General features: G+C 59.7%; 1 protein-coding gene across 1 annotated transcript in view; it reads right to left on the bottom strand.

Annotated features, from left to right (window-relative positions):
• Nucleotides 1-16,827, bottom strand: part of PPP1R12B (protein phosphatase 1 regulatory subunit 12B) — a 46,776-nt gene extending 29,949 nt beyond the window's left edge. The window contains exons 1-14 of the mRNA XM_015559881.1: nt 16,762-16,827; nt 16,423-16,553; nt 15,469-15,587; nt 14,494-14,653; nt 13,284-13,428; nt 12,519-12,593; nt 12,066-12,145; nt 11,354-11,490; nt 10,760-10,862; nt 10,627-10,636; nt 10,085-10,285; nt 9,546-9,628; nt 8,632-8,757; nt 3,833-4,012 (exon numbers count right to left, since the gene is read on the bottom strand). Of these exons, the coding sequence (XP_015415367.1) occupies nt 3,833-4,012; nt 8,632-8,757; nt 9,546-9,628; nt 10,085-10,285; nt 10,627-10,636; nt 10,760-10,862; nt 11,354-11,490; nt 12,066-12,145; nt 12,519-12,593; nt 13,284-13,428; nt 14,494-14,653; nt 15,469-15,587; nt 16,423-16,553; nt 16,762-16,827 (1,616 nt within the window). The remainder of the gene's footprint in view (nt 1-3,832; nt 4,013-8,631; nt 8,758-9,545; nt 9,629-10,084; nt 10,286-10,626; nt 10,637-10,759; nt 10,863-11,353; nt 11,491-12,065; nt 12,146-12,518; nt 12,594-13,283; nt 13,429-14,493; nt 14,654-15,468; nt 15,588-16,422; nt 16,554-16,761) is intronic.
• Nucleotides 16,828-18,164: the final 1,337 nt, after the last annotated feature.

The following is an 18,164-nucleotide window of genomic DNA, read 5'->3' as shown; positions in this document are numbered from 1 at the left end:
ACCCACCCCCCGCCAACCTCCGCGCAGGAAGGACGGTTCAGTCAGTGGAGGACGTGGGAGTGGGCAGTGCTGCAGTCTCTCAGGGCAGAAAAGGCTCATTTTGCAACAATAATTGACGGAGACTGGAGGTCCTCTCTTTGGAGCCCTTTATGAAGTGACAACTGCCTGTCTTTAGCCTGGGGACAGAGATGAATCAAATGGCTTTTAAAAACCATGACTCAAGGTTTCACGGCCTCCACTTCCAACCTTCCCAGGATGAGGCCGTTACTCTGCTGACACGTCACCCCAGCGGGAATGAGCACGGAGCTCAGAGACCCCCAGCCCCGAGAAGGCCGCCACATGGCCTGTGGGACTCGAGCCAGGCCTGGCCGAATCCCACCCCGCAAAGCGGAGTCGCAGGGGGGCTGTTTGGGACAAGAAAAACCATTCACCTTCTTGTGCAGAAAAACTGTGGGCCACTTCTATGAAGAAAGGGAAGGGCACCCATAAAAAGGAAGAGATAGGACTCAGGGAGGGTGAGGGGAGGCGGGCAGGGGTGGGGGCGGGGGAGCCGGCAGAGCAGCAGCAGAGGGAGAGGGTCAGAGGCCTCACTCAGAGTCTAATATTAGCCCCAGGGCTGTTTACGCTTTGCTGCTAAGGAAAACTTGGAGCTTTGGAAAACGAGGCCAGGCCACTGTGACAGCTGCCACCTGGCTGCGTCCCTGTCCCGCAGGGCTCTGCCAGCCGACCGCCCTCTGAGGGCCCCTCTCTGAGATGGCTGCTCTGGGAGTGCTTGCTGGGACAGGGCACCGGGACAGGGCGCCGGGATAGGGTGCTGAGACAGGGTGCTGGGAGAGGGTGCTGGTACAGGGCGCCGGGACAGGGGGCCGGGACAGGGTGCCGGGACAGGGTGCTGGGACAGGGTGCGTGGCAGGAATTTCAGTGCTTGGGGCCCAAGGCCACCAACCCAAAACCTCATCCTTAACCCCTGGAGTGCCGGGGAGCACGATTGCGCTCCTCCTGTCTTTCGCCAAAAGTGCCAGGAGCACTATCAAAGCTTCGAAATGGCGTCCAGTTCTAAGTCTGCTTTTATTAGTGATGATGATATCGCTAAATATGTCAATGTAGTAAAGGTTTCCTTAAGTTTTTGAATATGTAACTTCATTTACCTGCGATTCATAATTTTTCTTCCTAAACTGCTGTAAAATCATCAAAAATGCCTTGGCAATTTTAGCCTAGTTCCTAGGATATTGGTTGGCACTCAAAGGGTTAAATCTCGAGGAGGAAATGGTTGGTGAGCTCCGTGAGGAGGAAGAGGTGTGACAAGGGCCATCACTCCGCCAGGGCCTCAGCATGTCCACCCCACAGGCCTAACTCCTACCTCTCCATCGTGTGACGAGGATGCATGAGCCCATGTGAGCTTTTCAGGGTGAAAAAGGGACTTTGTAAATCCAAAACTGTGCCCTTCTTTAGAGAGAGAACTGTTGTACAAGTCCTGCCCTGAGCTTCTGCAGCAAAATCATAACTGACCCAGAATCCTGCAAACCTTGCATCTAGATGGACTGTGTTTACTCAGGGTTGACGGTCGCTCACAGACTCACGTCACGAGAGACTGCTGTCCCTGGAGTGCGCTGTTCGCACTCCTGCGCCCCCCACCCCACATCACAGTGGTCATACTGTATCACTCTGCAGCTTTGGGGAACGCAGGAGGAAAAAAGAAAATACAAGTTGCCCACATCCCTCAGAACAGCCCAGGGCGGCCACTCCCATGCTTGCCCTGTGGTGTCCCAGGCACCCCTTTGGCTCTGGCTCCGCCCACTAGTGGCCCAGCTGCAGCTCGCCCCAGGGGGAGAATGGGGTGCACAGGGAGGCTGGTCGCTGGCCACCAGGTGTGCACACCCCCCGGCCGCTGGAACACAGGTTCTTGGAGAAGCAGCCGGTTGTGCAGGTCACCGTCAGACCCGTCCAGCCCGCCTGCTCCGGTCATCACCTCTGAGAGACCTGTCCACAGGCCAGTTCTAAAGCCCAATTTATCCCAAAGGCTATTCATGCTTCCAGCTAGACTCGTGCACCAGGCCTCGCCGCGACCCCAGCGCGAGCTTCCCCAGACGGCACCCACCAGCTTTTAGAAGGAAACGTTAGCTGTTTTCAAAACATGTGATTTTTTTCCCTTTCATGTCTAGAGGGAGAAATTAAACAGCTTTAATTCTGTAACAGCTTAAATGGTATGTCTGACTGGATGAACTCAAATGAGCTGACACACCCGGTCCCCGCAGCTGGGAGGGAAGTTCAGTCCCGGCAGGGCACCGTCTGCGAGGCAGGCTCCCGCCGTGCTCGCTGCGGTCTCCAGTGCACACCCAGGGGAACCTGGCCTTGGTGTCCGTGACAAAACAGAACGACTCCACAGATGCAGAAACTTGGAAATTGCTGCAAATTCTACCCCCGCACCCCTTCCACACCAAGAGGACGGATCGGCAGCTCTGAGTCGCCCGTTAAACTTGTGTGACCGACTTTCACACATTGATCTGGAGTAAAAATGCTTTTTCCTTCATCTAATCTATTTCACACAAGGCCTGCTCAGGTGTCCTGAGCGCAGCCCTTCAACTTCCTGTTCCTAGACCCGCCCCCAGCATCACTCACTGGAAGGGGAGCTGCCTCTCCCAGACGCCTGCTCAGTCTCCTTCGTGGGGTGAGGGTGAGTGCTGAGGTCTGGGGTTTCTTTCTGGAACGAGCGCGGTCACACACTGACTGGTGGCAGCTGCACAGATCCGTGCACACACTGGAAACCGCTGAGCTGTGCACGTCGGGGTAAATTGTATGGTACGTGAACTGTGTCTATAAAGCTGTCAGCACGGCTCCTCCAGGCGCAACGTGGAGCTGGCTGTGAGCCGGCTGCACCGTCCGCCCCCTGCCTATCCCCAGCGCTCCAGGCCTCGGCAGCGCCTTCCGCTTCCTTCCCACCCGGTGCTGACCGCACCTTCTGACCGGATGCCCATCCTGCCTCCGCCTGGCCTCGCCCTGAGCACTGCCTCTCAGGCACTGCCCCCTGGTCCCCAGAATTCTCCAGCTCAGTTAGCACCCCTCCCGCTTCTTCTCATGATGGTTTCAGAGCCGCCTTTGTGACAAATACCGGGACACCTGGCCTGGCTGTGTCTCGTCGGCGAGTCTCTGGCCTGTTCTGCACAAACGCACACTCACAGACAAAATCTCCCTCTGACTGCACTCGTCTTCCAGTCTGAAGACGGGAATGACCGGTGCCTCAGTTTAGGTTTAGGGGGGTCTGAAACTCCCAAGTGGAGCGCCCCCCTGGAGGAGAGACTGGCTGTCCTCCTGGTCACATCTCCCCAGGACCCTGAGTCCCGACCCCGCTCCCTCCTACCTTACCTCTCCCCGTGTCGGTGAGACCACTCTCCAGGCAGACCCCACAGAGCCCGACCCCAGCAGTCACCATCCTGCCGTCCCCACTCCTGCTCGGACGCCTCTCCAATGACCAAAGCTTCACAGCCCCTCGACCTCTGAGCCTCAGACGCCCTCCCTGCCTTTCTGAGCCGCCAGAGTCCCTGTGGACGACTCAGCAGAGCAGCGGGTCCCCGGGTCAGGCTCTCCCTCAGAGCGGGACACTGCCTGCCACGGCCTCAGACAGACAGACAGAAGGGGAGCACTGTCGCCCTGACAGAACAGGCGTCGCTCTTAAACAGTCAAAAACAATGCAGACTCCACCGAAAACCTCCTGACAAATCCAAAACCCAGACTGTAACGGAAAGGCCTGCTTTCATCAACGTGCGAGACTGGGAAGATGTCCCCTCACCCCCCTCCCCCCAGGAGAACACCATGAGCCCGGCCCGTGACGCACCTCCGTCTCTCCCTGGCGTCCACGGAGGAGTCCGGCCCAGGCGTGGACAGCACAGAGGCAGTGGTGACGCCGTTGGCAGTGCTGGGCGGGGGGCGGTTGGTGATCACACACAGAGGGGTGCTCGAGGAGACGCTGTCTGCTTTCTCCGCTGTGGAGTCGGCCGGGGACCTGTGAGGAGCCCTGAAACCAGAGGGACAGCAGAGGGCGTTCAGGCGCAGGCGCCACCAGCAGAGCCGGCGCGAGACAGGCCGTGCCGGGCCGCTTCTTGCTCGGACCCTGTCTGCTGCGGGTGTTTAACTGAGCCCTGGGGTCTGAGGACAGTGTGAGCAATTCGGTCGGACCGCCTCTGCCGGGGAGGGATGTTTTATGAACGTTTTCTTTGCTCGAGATTAAATATTTTTTAAAACTTAGCTCTGGCAGCAGGCGAAGCGGAGCCTGGGCAGGAGCTTAATGACTCCGCACACCGCCTGGTCCCCACGCACAGAGGCGGCCGCTCCACCCCTGGACACGACTCTGCGGTCCTCACTCGTCTCCTCCAGCCCGCACCCCTCAGCCTGGACGGAACGTCCCCTCGGCTGTGCAGAGACGCCTGCTGCCTCAGCCCGAGCCCCCAGCCTGGACGGGGACCACGCCGGGGGCTGTGCTAACTGCAGCCCCAGGACGGTCACCCGCCTCCCCCAGCTAGCAGCTGCGCTCTTTCCAGGAGCCAAACGCCTGCCTGTCTGTCCACAACTGCACTGAGATCAGAACAAAACGAGCAGGGCTCTAGATGCACAGCCTGCAATTACCGTCGTTTACACAGAACAAGATCTTTGTTTCTCAGCAAAGAGCGAGTCCAGCCACCGGCTCTCCCCCCAAAAAGCCGCCGGTGGTGAATCAGCTTGTTGCTGGGGTAACATCCAAAACTGACTCTCCCAGAGACAGAGCAAGCAGGAGCATCGGGCTGCTAGGGGCCGCTCCGCTTCGCCTCCTCACGATGACCAGGCGCGGCGAGCAGCTTGAGCTCCCTGTCCAACGGCCACGGTCAGAACAAGCATCAGGCCCTAAGGTCTCACACGGCTCCTCGACGCGGACACAGAGCAGACAGCTCTCGTAGGGTCACAAGACACAGGCAGCGTTCGGAGGCAGGCAAGCCCTCCGGCCTCGAGATGTCCACAGAGGGCCAGTGAAGTCACACTGACCCAAACCTGACCCGCAGGCCTCCTCGGGTCGGTACCACATGGTTTCCCTGCAGCCCACGCTGCAGAGATGGCCAGGACTTCACCGCAGCTACTGTGAAACGTGGTGGATTTCACAGAGAGCGGGAGAGCTCAGAGATGACCTGAGGCCTCGGGCAATGGGGCTGCATCTCTGCCAACATCAGCTCTCCGACCGTCAGCTGTGAAATGGGGTCATGTCCCTTCACACGCAGGGTCGCGTGACGCTTCAAGGAAACACTGTGCGCAGACACTAGGATGGGCCCAGGGTAAGAACTCCACGGAAACAGACCGTGCAGCAGACAGGACCCTGAGACGGACAGACGGGGCGCAGACCGCGTGGCCCCGCCGCGCTGTGACCTGGCGGACGAGTGGGCTTTGGTGTCTGGTCCTCCTCTATAAAGCGAGACGACCCTTTCATGCACTGGAGGGCTCTTCACAGAGGACAGTGACCCCTGTGGCTGTGGTGGCTAGTGCCTCGCCCTGTCCACTGTCCTCTCCCCCGTGACCAGCAGAGCCTGGGAGGAGTGAGGGCAGCAAGGTGCTGCTTAAAAACCCACACCTTCCCAAGTCTCCCCGAGCTTCAGCTCTTCCCCGGGGAGGACAGTGCTTACGAGGCCTGTACAAAGCGTCACTGCGACGACCCACTAGACGTCTCCATGACGACGCAGTGCTCTTCTAAATAGTCCATCATACGCCCACCCTCCCGGCAAACAGACGGTCCCACGGGTTTTGGGAGGAAGCTGGTCCCTAACGATGCCCGTCACGCACAAGCCGGCGTGTCCTGAGCAGCAACGCCACCACCAACATTCCCCTGTCCCTGTGTCGGCTGGAGAAGCAAGACCCCACAAAGGAGTCCCTTTGCCAGACCCGAAGTAAACAGGGTCCTGACCACAGGGGACTGCACCCCCGGCACAGCCACACTGAGGTTCTCTGTGCTCTCAGTGACCTGTCTGCTGCCCTCAGACGACCCAGAACCCAGGATGCCCCCCGCTCCCCCCGTCTCCCTGGAACCAAGTTCAGACCACACACACCTCCCCTTCCTGCGGAGTTTCCAGCAACACTGGCTGGCTGGGATGTTCGGGAGGCCGCAGGCCTTTGCAACAAGAGCTGGCGCTCCTGGTCTGGGGCGTGCCACCTTCCAGGAAGGTGCGGGGAAGAGCCCCTCCTAAGAACTGAAGTCACAGGAAGCGGGGGTTCGGTGTGAGATTTACCACACGTGGGGCCCTTAGCTGCAGCCACGACTGGTAGGTGATGAGGTGGAAGCAGTCAGTCCGTGGGTGCCGAACCCCAGCACAGAGCACACAGTGGCGACCGTTCAACAGGCTGCTGGCTGACAGGTGACGTCACAGCAAAGGCAGCCTCACCGAGGGACGGCCCTGTCGCAGTTCACGCAGCTTCTGAGGGACAGGCCTCTTTGGCCCATGTCTCTCACGCATCCAGAGGGTCCGCTGTGATGACGTGACCGAGTGGCTCCAGAAGCCTTACCTGCGGTGGGCGCAGGTGCACAGCGTCCGCACTGCCAGGCGCGGGGCAAGGAGAAGCGGCGCCACCTGCTGCCCGACAGGTGCGGAGCCAGGTAATGGGCGAGGCAGCAGGAGATGAACTGCAATTGGCTGAAAGGAGGGACGTGTGGGGCCACTACTGTGCAAGGGAAGCACTGAAAAACACACACATCACGTTCCTCGGGACAAGCGCCCCCCCGGCCCAGCACCTCCTCCCGTCACCAGAGGAAGGAGGACAGAGGGCGCGGCTCGGGGAGAGGGAGGACCAGCCAGCGCTGGCTACGCAGCAAACAGGCCTGCCAGCCACCCAAGGAGGGAGGAGCGTGGAGGACAGGCCATGTGCAGCCAGAGAGAGAACATGGTGGGGGAGGCCCAAAAGGGAAATCACATCGGAAGCAGCTCCGAGGGGCTGAGTGAGACCAAGAGCCTGGACAGCGGGAGCAGAGATTTCAGACGAGAGAGGGGGCCAGCCTCCAGAAGCTGCGGACAAAGTCCCTCTGGGTGGGTTCGAAGCTGTGAGTCTAGAAACCTACTGTGTGGGCGACACCAGGCAGGTTCTGTTTCTGCCGAACGTGAGCGAGAGCCACCTCGATGGCGGCAATGACCTGGCTACATCTAGAACCTTCCTTCTGTGGCAGGAATGAGACTAGGGGGCGACCACACGAAGTTCCTGAACGCAAGATGCGCTTTCTGCCATGAGACGAGCGACTCGAGCCGGAAGGTGCTGAGCTCGGCACGGCCAGGACCGCGTCTGCTCTGCCTGCTCTTCCCACAGAGATGCTGCAAGATTCCTCACTTTTGAAAAGATCCTAAGATGTAAAGCCAAAACGGGCTTTTGGGTTGGAGGAGAAAAGCTTGAAATCCCAAATGGGAAGCTCGTTCTAGGTCTTCTCTCAGCGCGTGCGCACGGCAGGAAGCCGCTCCCGCCCCAAGGCGCCCTTGCTCTTCCGCCACCGCTTGCCCTCCGACCTGGGTCAGACCCGTGCTGTCACTCAGCCTGGGCCGAGGACCTGGATGGCGAACACCAGCCCCCACGAATAACGACCGGCCGGCGGCTGCGGCAGCTTCCTCTCCCTGGGCCCACACTGTCCTCTCAGGACAGTCTCCTGGGAGCAGGCGTAAGCAGTGATGACGGAGGACGCGTCTAGCTAGACTGACCTCCGCCTTGAAGACAGAGGTGCGGCCCCGGGACGCTGGGGACAGGGAGTCTGTGGGAGGCAGCGCAGGGACCAGCACAGGCTGAGCCGCCTCGCAGGGTGTCTGAGCAGCGCTGCTCGTCTATAGCTCATGTCCTGACACTGCCCAGTGGACAAGAGTCTCCCAACCAAGCAGAAGTCTGACCCCGACCGAGTGTCAGGTCAAAGCCTGCGTCTGGGTGCCCATCCATCACCTAAACCACCTGCTGGCGAGGGTCGCAGCAGCAGAGGCAGCCGAAGGTGTGGGTGGGAGAGAGGTTCAGAGAGAGCAAGAGAATCAGATTTTACAGCTTACAGAAGCTACACAGAAGTGGATCTTATAGCTCGAGGGCTCTGGCAAAGTGCTTTGCTGGCCGGTACAGGCAGAGAAAACCATGGCAGAGAAGGAAATGCAGACGAGAAGGGGAGAAGCCCAGGTACCTTCTCTGCACCAAGCTTGCGAGTCTCACGTCTGGATGGATCTGATGGCCATTCAAGTCATAAAAAGAAAACAACAACTCAAGTCCCTCCATCAACAGGCTTCAACGTGAAACATCTTTGCTGCCACACAAACCCGCCCTGTCCCCCACCCCTCACCACCTGCGGGTCCCCTCCTCCCTCACAATGAGCGTGGCTGTCGTTTTACACGGGGCCGCCGGCTGGCCGGCTCAGAGCTCCAGGCACTTCCGGGCGACCTCACAGGACCCGGGGGCAGTCCGTGGTGAGACTCTGGAGTTGGCTTACTTTAATTCAGCTAAGAACATTAATTAATTCTAATTTCAAATGAGTCACATGTTACTCCCACAAAGTCTACAGAGATTCACTTCCCGACTCACGTCTGTGGTGTGACCTACAAACGGGCAGCTACGGCCACACGCCTGTGGCCAGAGTGAGCAGCCGCCTCCGCCTAATGAGCCTGGTACCTTCTCAGGTAGGTGGACACGTAGGTGGAAGGGGCCGTGGTCTGCGGCGTCTCGCTCCCTTTGGCTTCATCCCTCCGCAGCTGCCGCGTGTACGAGCCGCTTCTCACCAGGTTTACAGCCGATTCCCTGAGGCAGAAGGAAAACCAGAGCACAGTGCGCCCACCGCCAGCTTCTGCCCAGACCCGCAGCGAGGAAGCGCCTGTGCGGCTGGAGCAGCAGGGTCGCCGACCGGCTGTGCTGTGCTCCATGCAGAGGGCGAGAGCCACGCCTGCGGCCCCTTTGCAACTGCAAAGCCAACCCCTTCGGCCAAGCCCTGGGCACGGCCCCTCCCGCTCTCCCTACGAGGACTCTGCTCCTCCCTTACAAGGCTTTGCAAACCTGCCCCCGGCAGGAGGCGGAAGGGGACCGAGGAGGAAGAGGTCGCAGGGAAAGAAGGAAGAGCAGGGCCTGCAGTGGCCACGCGGGTATCACCAGTGAACGGTGCCCCGAGAGGCTGGGGCTCGGTCTGACCACACGGGCACCTCCGGCCTTTGCTACGAGAGCTAAGTCTCCAGAGCCCCTCCCGGCTCCCACGCAGCTGAGGCGCCTGGACTGTTGTGGGAACGGAGCTTCCAGTTCAGCGGGTCTGGGTGGGGCCCGAGTCTGCATCTCGGACATGTGCCCAGGTGCTGCCGGGAGGACCACACCTGAGAGAGGCTCTAGGGCAGGGTCCCCTGAGACTTGGTGGCACCTTCACTGTAACTGATGAGGAGGATGGAGGTTTCACCTACTGACAAACTAGGAGCTGATCAAGTCTGTGAAAGAGCAATCCTGCTAGTGCTGCCCTGGGGTGGCCGGGGCGAGGGGCTGCAGTGCCCGCCATGGAGCTCGCCCGGAGGAGCCCCGTGAGGCGGCTGCCGCAGCCTCACAGTTACCTGTTCTCCTTCTCCTCAGCGTCACTTGTGCTGCTGAGCCTCCGGGACGCCAGGGAGCTGAGGTAGCTTCTGCTCTCCCTCTCCTGCAAGATGAGACGGTGACCGCAGGGTAGACCACAGACACAGGATCCACCCTCGGATGCACAGCCCCTAGCACACCCACCACCTCATCCCAGCTCAGTCCCACGTGCAGCCAGAGATGTTACAAAGGGTAGCTCTCCAAGGCTTATTCCCAAGGCCCCTCCATGTTAAACCCACGCGCAGGGAAAGGATGCTGCTGGGAAGCCAGGACGATGAGACACGTGTGGCAGCTGAGACACAGGACTGCTCCGCCCGACAGCAGCCCGAGCCGAGGGGCAGGGCTCCGAGGGCCAGGCCCAGGGGCTGGGCCAAGAGTGAGAGAGGGAGCCGTGCGCATCGTGGCCGTCAGCCACGAGCGGCCTGACCACACGGAGGGGGAAGTGGGACGCAGAGCCTTTCCCCCGTGTGAGCTGCCTGCGCCGCAGCCCACGGGAGCCGGCTGCCCGGCCCGGGCGCACCTTGTCTCTGTTGTCCAGCAGAGCGGAGATGCGAGGGCTGGACGCCGAGCGGGAGAGGGCGGAGCCCCGGTCCCTCACAGCCTCCCGGGTGTCGGCCACGGCACTCAATGTGTTGTGGCTGCCAGTCTTCCTGAGTCCCAGGCGCCATGAGGAAGGCGACTCGTCTTTGGGCTCCTCCAGCTTGTTAAAAAGGCTGGCGATCTACAGGGGGAGGAAAGAGAAAGAAAGGGCCGCTTGCCTCTGCGCCCTGGAGTCCAGGGAGGCCCATGGGCTCTGGGCCAGTGCCCTGCCCTCTCTCCCGACACCACGCTCCCCTTGAGGCTGCCTTTGTCCCCGAGCCAGAAAGAGCCTCAGACTCTCCACACACCTGCCCTGGGGCTGCTCTGACAAATCGGACTCTCCTGTCTGCGGAGCGCAGACCTGAGATGAGGGGGCACCTTTGAGCCAAGAGGGGGGTCCTCACCAGGAACTGCATCTGCCGGCACCTTGGCCTTGGCCCCCGCCTCCAGACTGAGAAGTGAATGACCATAATTTAAAGGCACCTGTCTGCTACTTTGTTAGGGCAGCCATGTATCTTTATTGTTTTGCAAGAACGTATCCTAAAGGCCTTTCTCCTTGTATGTTACTGCAGTCGGGGAAACATAATATCCAAATTAATCCCCAGTTGGGTTGGACCTGGAGCAGGGGGCTGGTGTCTGAGCCGGGGCTGGTGTCTGCTCCAGGACGTGGCCCTTGCTTTCCGAGCTGGAATGGTTGACAACAGCCTCCGGCTTCCGATCTGTGGCTTAAGACACAGGAAGCACAAGTGCACGTGTGAAAATTCATCTTCATGCATGTGCTTTCCTGCTAACAGAACAGGTTCACCCGTGACCCAGACCAGAGCTGGGCATGCTTGGCCTCAAACTCATGAAATCTCTAGCAGCTGCTGCCAGAAGAAAATAAACTCAGCTAAACCTGCATCGTGGGCCGAGCTCAGGGAACCCAGACTCCCCTTCACGGGTCTCCCCGCTGGACGGACACAGGAGGCACCGATCGTAAGCTCCCCGAGACCCAGCGTCGGAGAGGTGGCCCCTCACACAGGGCTTCTCGGGCACCTGATCCCGACTACAGGACAGCTGCTCTAGCTCAGCTCACCGCCTCCACCGCTGCGCTCTCCCTGGCAAAGGGGCAGCTCGGCCCCTCTCCGCCCTGTCTGAGGACTCCAGCTCCGCCGGACAGCGCACGCCTCGCACTGGGACACAAAGGGCCTGGCAGGGACATCCGCATTACCTGCCTCCTTCTCAGTCTCAGACTCGGACGCTTCATCTTCGCCCTCCTCCTCCGAGCTGGAGCTGCTGGACTCCTTGCTTTCTTCCTCCGTTTCGTGGGACTTGGGCGTCTCCTCCTCATACAGCATCTTCTCTTTGCTAAACCATAGGAGACAGTGTGAGTGTCATTCAGAAACGACAACTATGTAAGCGCACTCACAGGTGTCGGGGGAGCGCACCGACGGGCCTGGGTCACAGCAACAGAAAGGCACTCGGACCCTCCTCTGAGCCTGCACCCCGAGTCCTGGCCTGTTTGACACAGGAAGGTTGCTGTTTGGCTGTGGAGTGTGACTTAGGAGCTCTAGCCATTCACACACAGAGAAAAGAGGCCATGGGCCTGGGTGCTGCCGGGCAGGCAAACAGAAATCACTTAACAAGTTACTCAGTGCTTATGACGCCAGGGAGCCTGATGGCTCTGGGGTGGTGGTTCCTGAGCTCACAGAACAGCCCATCGGAGTGGTGGTTGGGACCTGGGACCCCTGAGCTGGGGACCAAGAAATGCTGCACAATGTGGATTCATTCCCCCACCCTCAGCATCTCCCCACGTATCAACGCCCCTCCCTGCCCTCAAACGTTCCCACATGTTCAAAAGTCACTGGGCTAAAATCAAAGTTTTCTTATTGTGCAAATCCTCACACTGAGTGTGTCACACCCACGGGCTCCCAACAACTTACTTCTTAAAGAGTCCGCCCTGCAATCTGCTGTTCAGGTCCGACTCAATGAGCTTATTCCGCGTCTCTTTTTCACTTCGAAGCTGCAAAGTGAGAAAAGCCAAGAGGCTGATCTTTGGTAAAAACCAGCAGAAATGAGAACTCGAAATAGCCCTGTCATCCAGAAGACAAGACCAACACCACAGGGGAGGAGGGAACCTGAGCAAACCACGCTCCTTTAACAGCCAGGGTTTCTGGGCTATTTCCTTCTAACAGGCTGCTGACAGTGCCCGGGGGGAACATGCCCTCTCCAGACACAGACCTGACCAGAGCCAGTGACGGAGAGGCCTGGCATGGACGGAGGCTGCCCAACAGCTCTCAGCGTCCCCCGGGCCCTCTCTGCATCCCCCAGATCCTCTCCGCGTCCCCCGGCCCCTCTCAGCGTCCCCCGGCCCCTCTCAGCATCCTGGGACTCACCACACTCTGCTGCTTCTGGAGCATCTCCAGGTGCTCCACGAGACCCTCATCAGCCACATCGAACGGCGTCTGGCCCTGGCAGAGAGAGGGCACCGTGACCAGGAGAAAACACAGGAGTGACCCCGAGACTCCACCAGAGCCATCTCCAGCAGTCACTCCTGCCTCTGCGTCCAGCGCCAGCTGCTTCCCTCACACATCGGCCCGACGTTACGACCAGGCCTTCGTCTACCACAGAGAAACAGCAAGGCCTTGTGGAGAGAGCGCACACTTTATAAACAGCAGTGAGGAAATGCCCCCAGCATTCGGACACTTCCTGGGCCTGCTCCTAAGTGGTCTGACTGTATGACAGGTCCCACAGGGGCTCGCAGAAGCCTCAGGAGGGCCCAGCACGTCCCTAACGTCACGACTCCTCCAGGCAACACCAGCACAGCCAAGGACCCAAACCCCCAACCAGAGAAGAGACCGGACATGGAGATGGGGAGGCCATGGGCACACCCACTCTCTAACGGGCCGTGCCTCTGGACTGCCAGGAAATTCCTAAAGTTCTGCAGACACAGCAAAGCAAGTAACATTTCAACCAAACCCCGTTTGCTTGTTTAGGGGCTTCAGCATCAGTGGAAGCAGAAGGCGGCTAGAGCTTCGGGCTCACAAACCCTGTGCTGATGATGGCCATGGCGACCTGTCTCCACGCCCTGGCTGGACTCCGGACAGCTGTTCCGAGGCCCGGCACAGTCTCGCTGCCTCACAGGGGCCCAGCCGACTCACCAGCTTGTTCCTGACGTCCATGTTGCAGAGGGCCTCGGCCAGGATGGAGCAGGCCTCCTTCACGCCCCAGTGCGCGGCAGCGTGGAGGGGCGTCCAGCCGTCATGGTCCTGCACGTCCAGGTCGTAGCCAGCCTGAATCAGCAGTCTGAGAGAAACCCGGACAGACACGTGTACCGCCGTCCCGTTCCCCTCCCAGAGGCACAGGGCGAGGCTCTCCTGCCCCTCAGCGCAGCACCAGCTGGTTACACACGGCGGCCCAATCACAGGCAACACGGACCCACCCGAAGGCACACGGGCGCCCCAGCACATGCGTGTTCCGCCTACGGGAGTGTCTGGAGCGAGTGAACCTGAGAGATGCCAAAGCCTAACTCATGAGCCAAGACCACGACGCCACCCCGGGGTGTTCTGTCTCCCGGTGGGATTCTCCGTGTGGTCTCCCCGACCGTGCAGTCTTCCTACGTCTGCAGGTGGGAAGTGACCCCTCAACTGAGAGCTTGGCTCTCTTCGGGGCACTTCACCTACCGGCTTTGGTTCACTTCTGGGGCACCCCATGCTCGCTGCAGACCCTCCCACCCCCACTCTGCCCAGTGCCCGCAGGGCTTCTCACGAACAGCAGGCATTACTCTAAGCGCCCGGGGCCGGGGGGCCTGCCTCCCGAGAAAATAGCACGGCCGCCCCCAACCCGTGGGCCTCCAGACGGCTCCAGGAGTGAGCAGAGCACGACTCCGCAGCTAGAAACCCGCGTCAGCTGCGTCTGACATCGTGACGCCGTCCTGAGAGCCACTGAAGCCATGTGGACACAGGGGGCAGGACCCAAACTCCGCCTGTCCAGACGGATGGCCATCGACTGCAGCTGGACGCCCACACTCCAGAGCGTATCACAGACCAATGAGCCCAGAGAACTGTGTCCAGCGGACCAAACAACCTCAAATCTGTCCCGCCTGACGTGTGACAGAGGGGCGGCTGCAGGGGTGTGACGCTGCACCCGGGCTGGGAGAGGCCGCCTCTGGCCAGGCTCCTGTCTCACAGGCAGCGAGGAGCTGGGGGCGGCGGGCTGGGTTTCCATGGTGAACACCAGCAAACGTAAGGAAGACTGCAGGTTGGGGAGACAACACAGAGAAACCCGCCACCTGGGAACCCTCATCCCCCACGTCCAAGGCCTGTCTCACTCGTCCCCGCCTCCCGACCATGGAGGCTATGGCTGACACACCTGAGGACCTCGGAGTAGCCCTTGGCGGCTGCCACGTGCAGGGCGGTGGCCCCCGAGCGAGCCTGCCTGGTGTCCTCGATCTTCCCGCTGTTGAGCCACTGCCTTGAGTCCTGCAGCATCTGCTGCTCCTCCTCCTTCCGCGCCTGCTCCAGGTCCACCCCTGTGGGAGCCACACAGGACGCGGCGTTACCACGGCCACTCACCCTTAGACTCAAACACGTCCTCAACACTCCACAGGCCACTGTTAGCACTGGCCGGCACCCATCCATTCGCTTCCGTTCGCAGTCGCTGATCCACAGTGTGACAGCGTCAGGAAGACTGTGACGGCGGCCCATTAGGACACACCAAGGCCAGAGGTGCTGCTGTGTCTGTGTTAGGGTCTCTGTGCAGAACAGCCCCTTCAGAGTCTCCGCATGGACAGCATTTCTGTTCCCCAACATCCTCGGGGTAAAAATAACAGACACACCTCCCCTGGCACAGACGAGGGAACAGACACAGAGGCCACAGGGCACATCGGAGCCGCCACCAGGCCCTGAGAGCCTCTCTGGGCAGGAGACTCAGCATCGCCCTCAGGTCCACGGGCAGAGCTACAGGGAGGCAGTGACAGCTCACACTCACGGCCCAGGGCCATGGTCCCACATGGTCTCTAAGGGCCGACATGAGACATGCTCAGCTCTGGGCAATCTGCAAACATGCGGAGGGACAGCGCTGGCCTCCCAAGGTCACGCCGGGAAAGGCGCTGCGCTCCGCCAGGGAAGGAGCGCAGACCCCGTGACGGCCGCTTAACAGGAAGAGGGAAAGGCACCATGAGCCACGTCCACAAAGCCAGTGCCATCATGGCTAACTTCCGACGCCCGTGCCCAGCTGCGGGTGGACGCGTCTCACTGGACGTCTGACCAACAATGAACGCTGCACACACAGGTGGCCCTGTCCCTTGACCACGTGGCTCCTGGTGCCGTGTCTGAGCCCGGTTACCTTGCTTCTTCACTTGCTCCAGAAGAAGGTCCTTCATGGCCGGCTCCTCTGCCAGGTCGGAGGGCACCTCCCCTTCGCTGTTGACGATGCTCACGCTGGCTCCGTGGCTGAGGAAGTACCTGTGCAGACGAGACCAGTGTTAACACCACCTGTCACATGCTTTCACCCTCATGCGCGAGACTCGAAGCGGAGTGAGGCCCGTGTGAGAAACTGGGCTCACGCGCCGACTGATTTTCTTAGGGTCACAGAGGCAGCAAGTGGCCGAGGTTACGGCTCCGGTCATGTGACTTCACGTCTAGTTCATCTTTCACAAGATCAGGTGCTCCTGGGCCAGTGAACCCCACTCATGCTCAGAGCTCTACAAACTGCTCACAAGCATTTGAAGGAGAAGGACACCTCCTAAGTCAGACGTCTGCCTTCAGCAATTCAGTAGACATTTACGTCATTTACAAGGTGCTGGCTCCTGAGGCCTTTGCTGCTCTCACCATCAGGAGGTCCTCGCTGCCCCCTCAGTCCCTCCCACTGCCAACACTTCCCCTTCCTTTCGGCTGAGAAACATCAACCAGAGAGAGACACATCAGTTGGTTGCCTCTGGCCCCGGGGCCAGGGATCGAACCTATAACTGAGGCACGTGCCCTTGACCAGGAATTGAACCCAAGACCCTTCAGTCCACAGGCTGGCGCTCTAACCCCTGAGCAACACTGGTCAGGGCCCAAACCATTTTTAGAATAAAAAATAAAAACCTGTTTAGTTTCACACTTATCCTTGAAGTAATATTTACTTTACCCCTAAGAATCCTTACAGCTGCCCAGAAGCCCAGACATGCCCATTAGCTCAACACGCATTTCCCGGAGGAAAGAAAGCCCCTGCCCTCCTCGCTCCCTGATCGCGGCCTTTGTGATGGTGATGGAGAGCGCTGTCGGAGGAGCGCAGCTCCTCAGAGTGCGGACTCACTCGGCGATGTTCAGGTAGCCGCAGGACGCCGCCGCGTGCAGGGGCGTCCAGCCCTCGTTGTCCTGCCGGTTCACGTCGGCTCTGTTCTCCACCAGGAACTTCACCATGTCGAAGTTCTCGTCAATGCAGGCCTGCAAAGGGAAGCCCATCGTTCACCGGCCAGCACTCACTGCGCTCTGCCGCGCAGACCGGGGAGACCCACTCAGAGTGCAAGTCAGACTCTGGGTCTGACGTCACCAAGTCAGAAAGGCTCCCGACACGGTGTCAGAGCCCACGTGCCACTCAGGTAAGAAGCTGCTCCCTAGGCCTCGAGTCCAGCACCCAGGACAGGGCCCTCACGGCTGAGCGGCTGCGGAGCACGCCTCCCTCTTCCATGTGCAGCTCTGTGAGCCAGGTCGTCGTCATATCGAATACGCATCCCAATAGATCGCATCCAGACATTCACAGAGATGTGTAAAACCGTAAAGCAATGCCACCCTTCTCTTAATTCTTTGTTTTAAAAGTAGATAGCTATTTCAGTTAAAATGTGTGATTCATAAAGACGTGTAATAGATTACTGCTCACTGCAGAGCACCACACCATGAACTGTGCAGAAAGACTCAAGTGAAGAGATGACGGGGCACTTTTCAAAAAGGCAGCGAAGTTCAGGGAGAAGAAAGTGCCCCAGCGGTCCGCACGCTCTGCCCAGGTAACAGCTCCCGTGTCAGGATGTCCACGGAGCCCTGGCCTGCTCTGAGCGCTGGCGCTGCGTCTCGCCTGGCGGCAAGGTGCCTTTGGCGCTGAGAGGAGAACAGCCGCGAGCCTCCGCTCCAAGCGCCGTGCCGCCAGAGCCTCTAGAAGCCCTTCTTCCAAAATCATTCTCTGCCCTTTGAAGGCGATGGCAGCCGCGCTCTAGGGCCTAGCATGCACCCGGCTGGTGCGGCTCCCACGGGAGAAAACCTCTCCCCCTCCTCTCGCTCTCCTCCTTTTCTGTCTCCCCGAGCACAACGTTGGTGCTCCTCCTTTCCGGTGTCAGTCTCTGGGTTTATGAACATCAAGTCCGTCCCAGTATTTCTACAAGAACACCGTGAGGCGTCTCAGAGAAGCACCAGCAGCCCGTCTGTCTACAGGTGATCTGGGATGTCGATCTCCAGGGCCATCACAGGCAGTAATGAGGCCGCTGGCGGGTCGTGCCGATGCCCACAGGCAGGCCGTGCACTGCTCAGGACCAGCCCAGGGGCAGGCAGGCCCAGGTCTGCGTCCAGCTCTGCCAACGCGTGTCCCTCAGTGAGGAGGAGCTGGGCCATGCCCTCATCTACAGCCTGGGGACCACCTGCCTCACGGGATTGTGGGAGGAAGAAAGGAGATAAATGGTGGGACCGTGCTGGTACTGTTGTTTTTAAGCCGACAGTCTAACAAATAGCAACTCCCCAGGAAAAAGCACACACTGGCCTCCTCCTCACCCAGCACTGCCAACCCCACCTCAGTATCTTAGGGGGAGGCAGTTGGTTAAAAATGTCTTTGAACTAGCAGGACTGGGGGGCCTGCCTGTTAAGTCTGACCTCAGGGACTTCCTCAAATGTCCAGCGAGCTCCTAAGTCCAGGAGCTCCGAGAATAGACTGGCATGATTCAAGACTACGCTGAGAGAACCGTCCCTGGAGAGACCCACCAACAGAAACATCCTGGAGTGACCCGTCTCTTCTTTTCTCTTCTCCTGGGGCCTCTAGAAGGAACTGGATGAAGCCATGGAGAGCGGAATATC

Source organism: Myotis davidii, unplaced genomic scaffold (assembly GCF_000327345.1).
Source record: "Myotis davidii unplaced genomic scaffold, ASM32734v1 scaffold1915, whole genome shotgun sequence".
Taxonomy (NCBI): domain Eukaryota; kingdom Metazoa; phylum Chordata; class Mammalia; order Chiroptera; family Vespertilionidae; genus Myotis; species Myotis davidii.
Note: the sequence above shows the minus strand (reverse complement) of the source record. Positions and strands in the feature narration are given on the sequence as shown.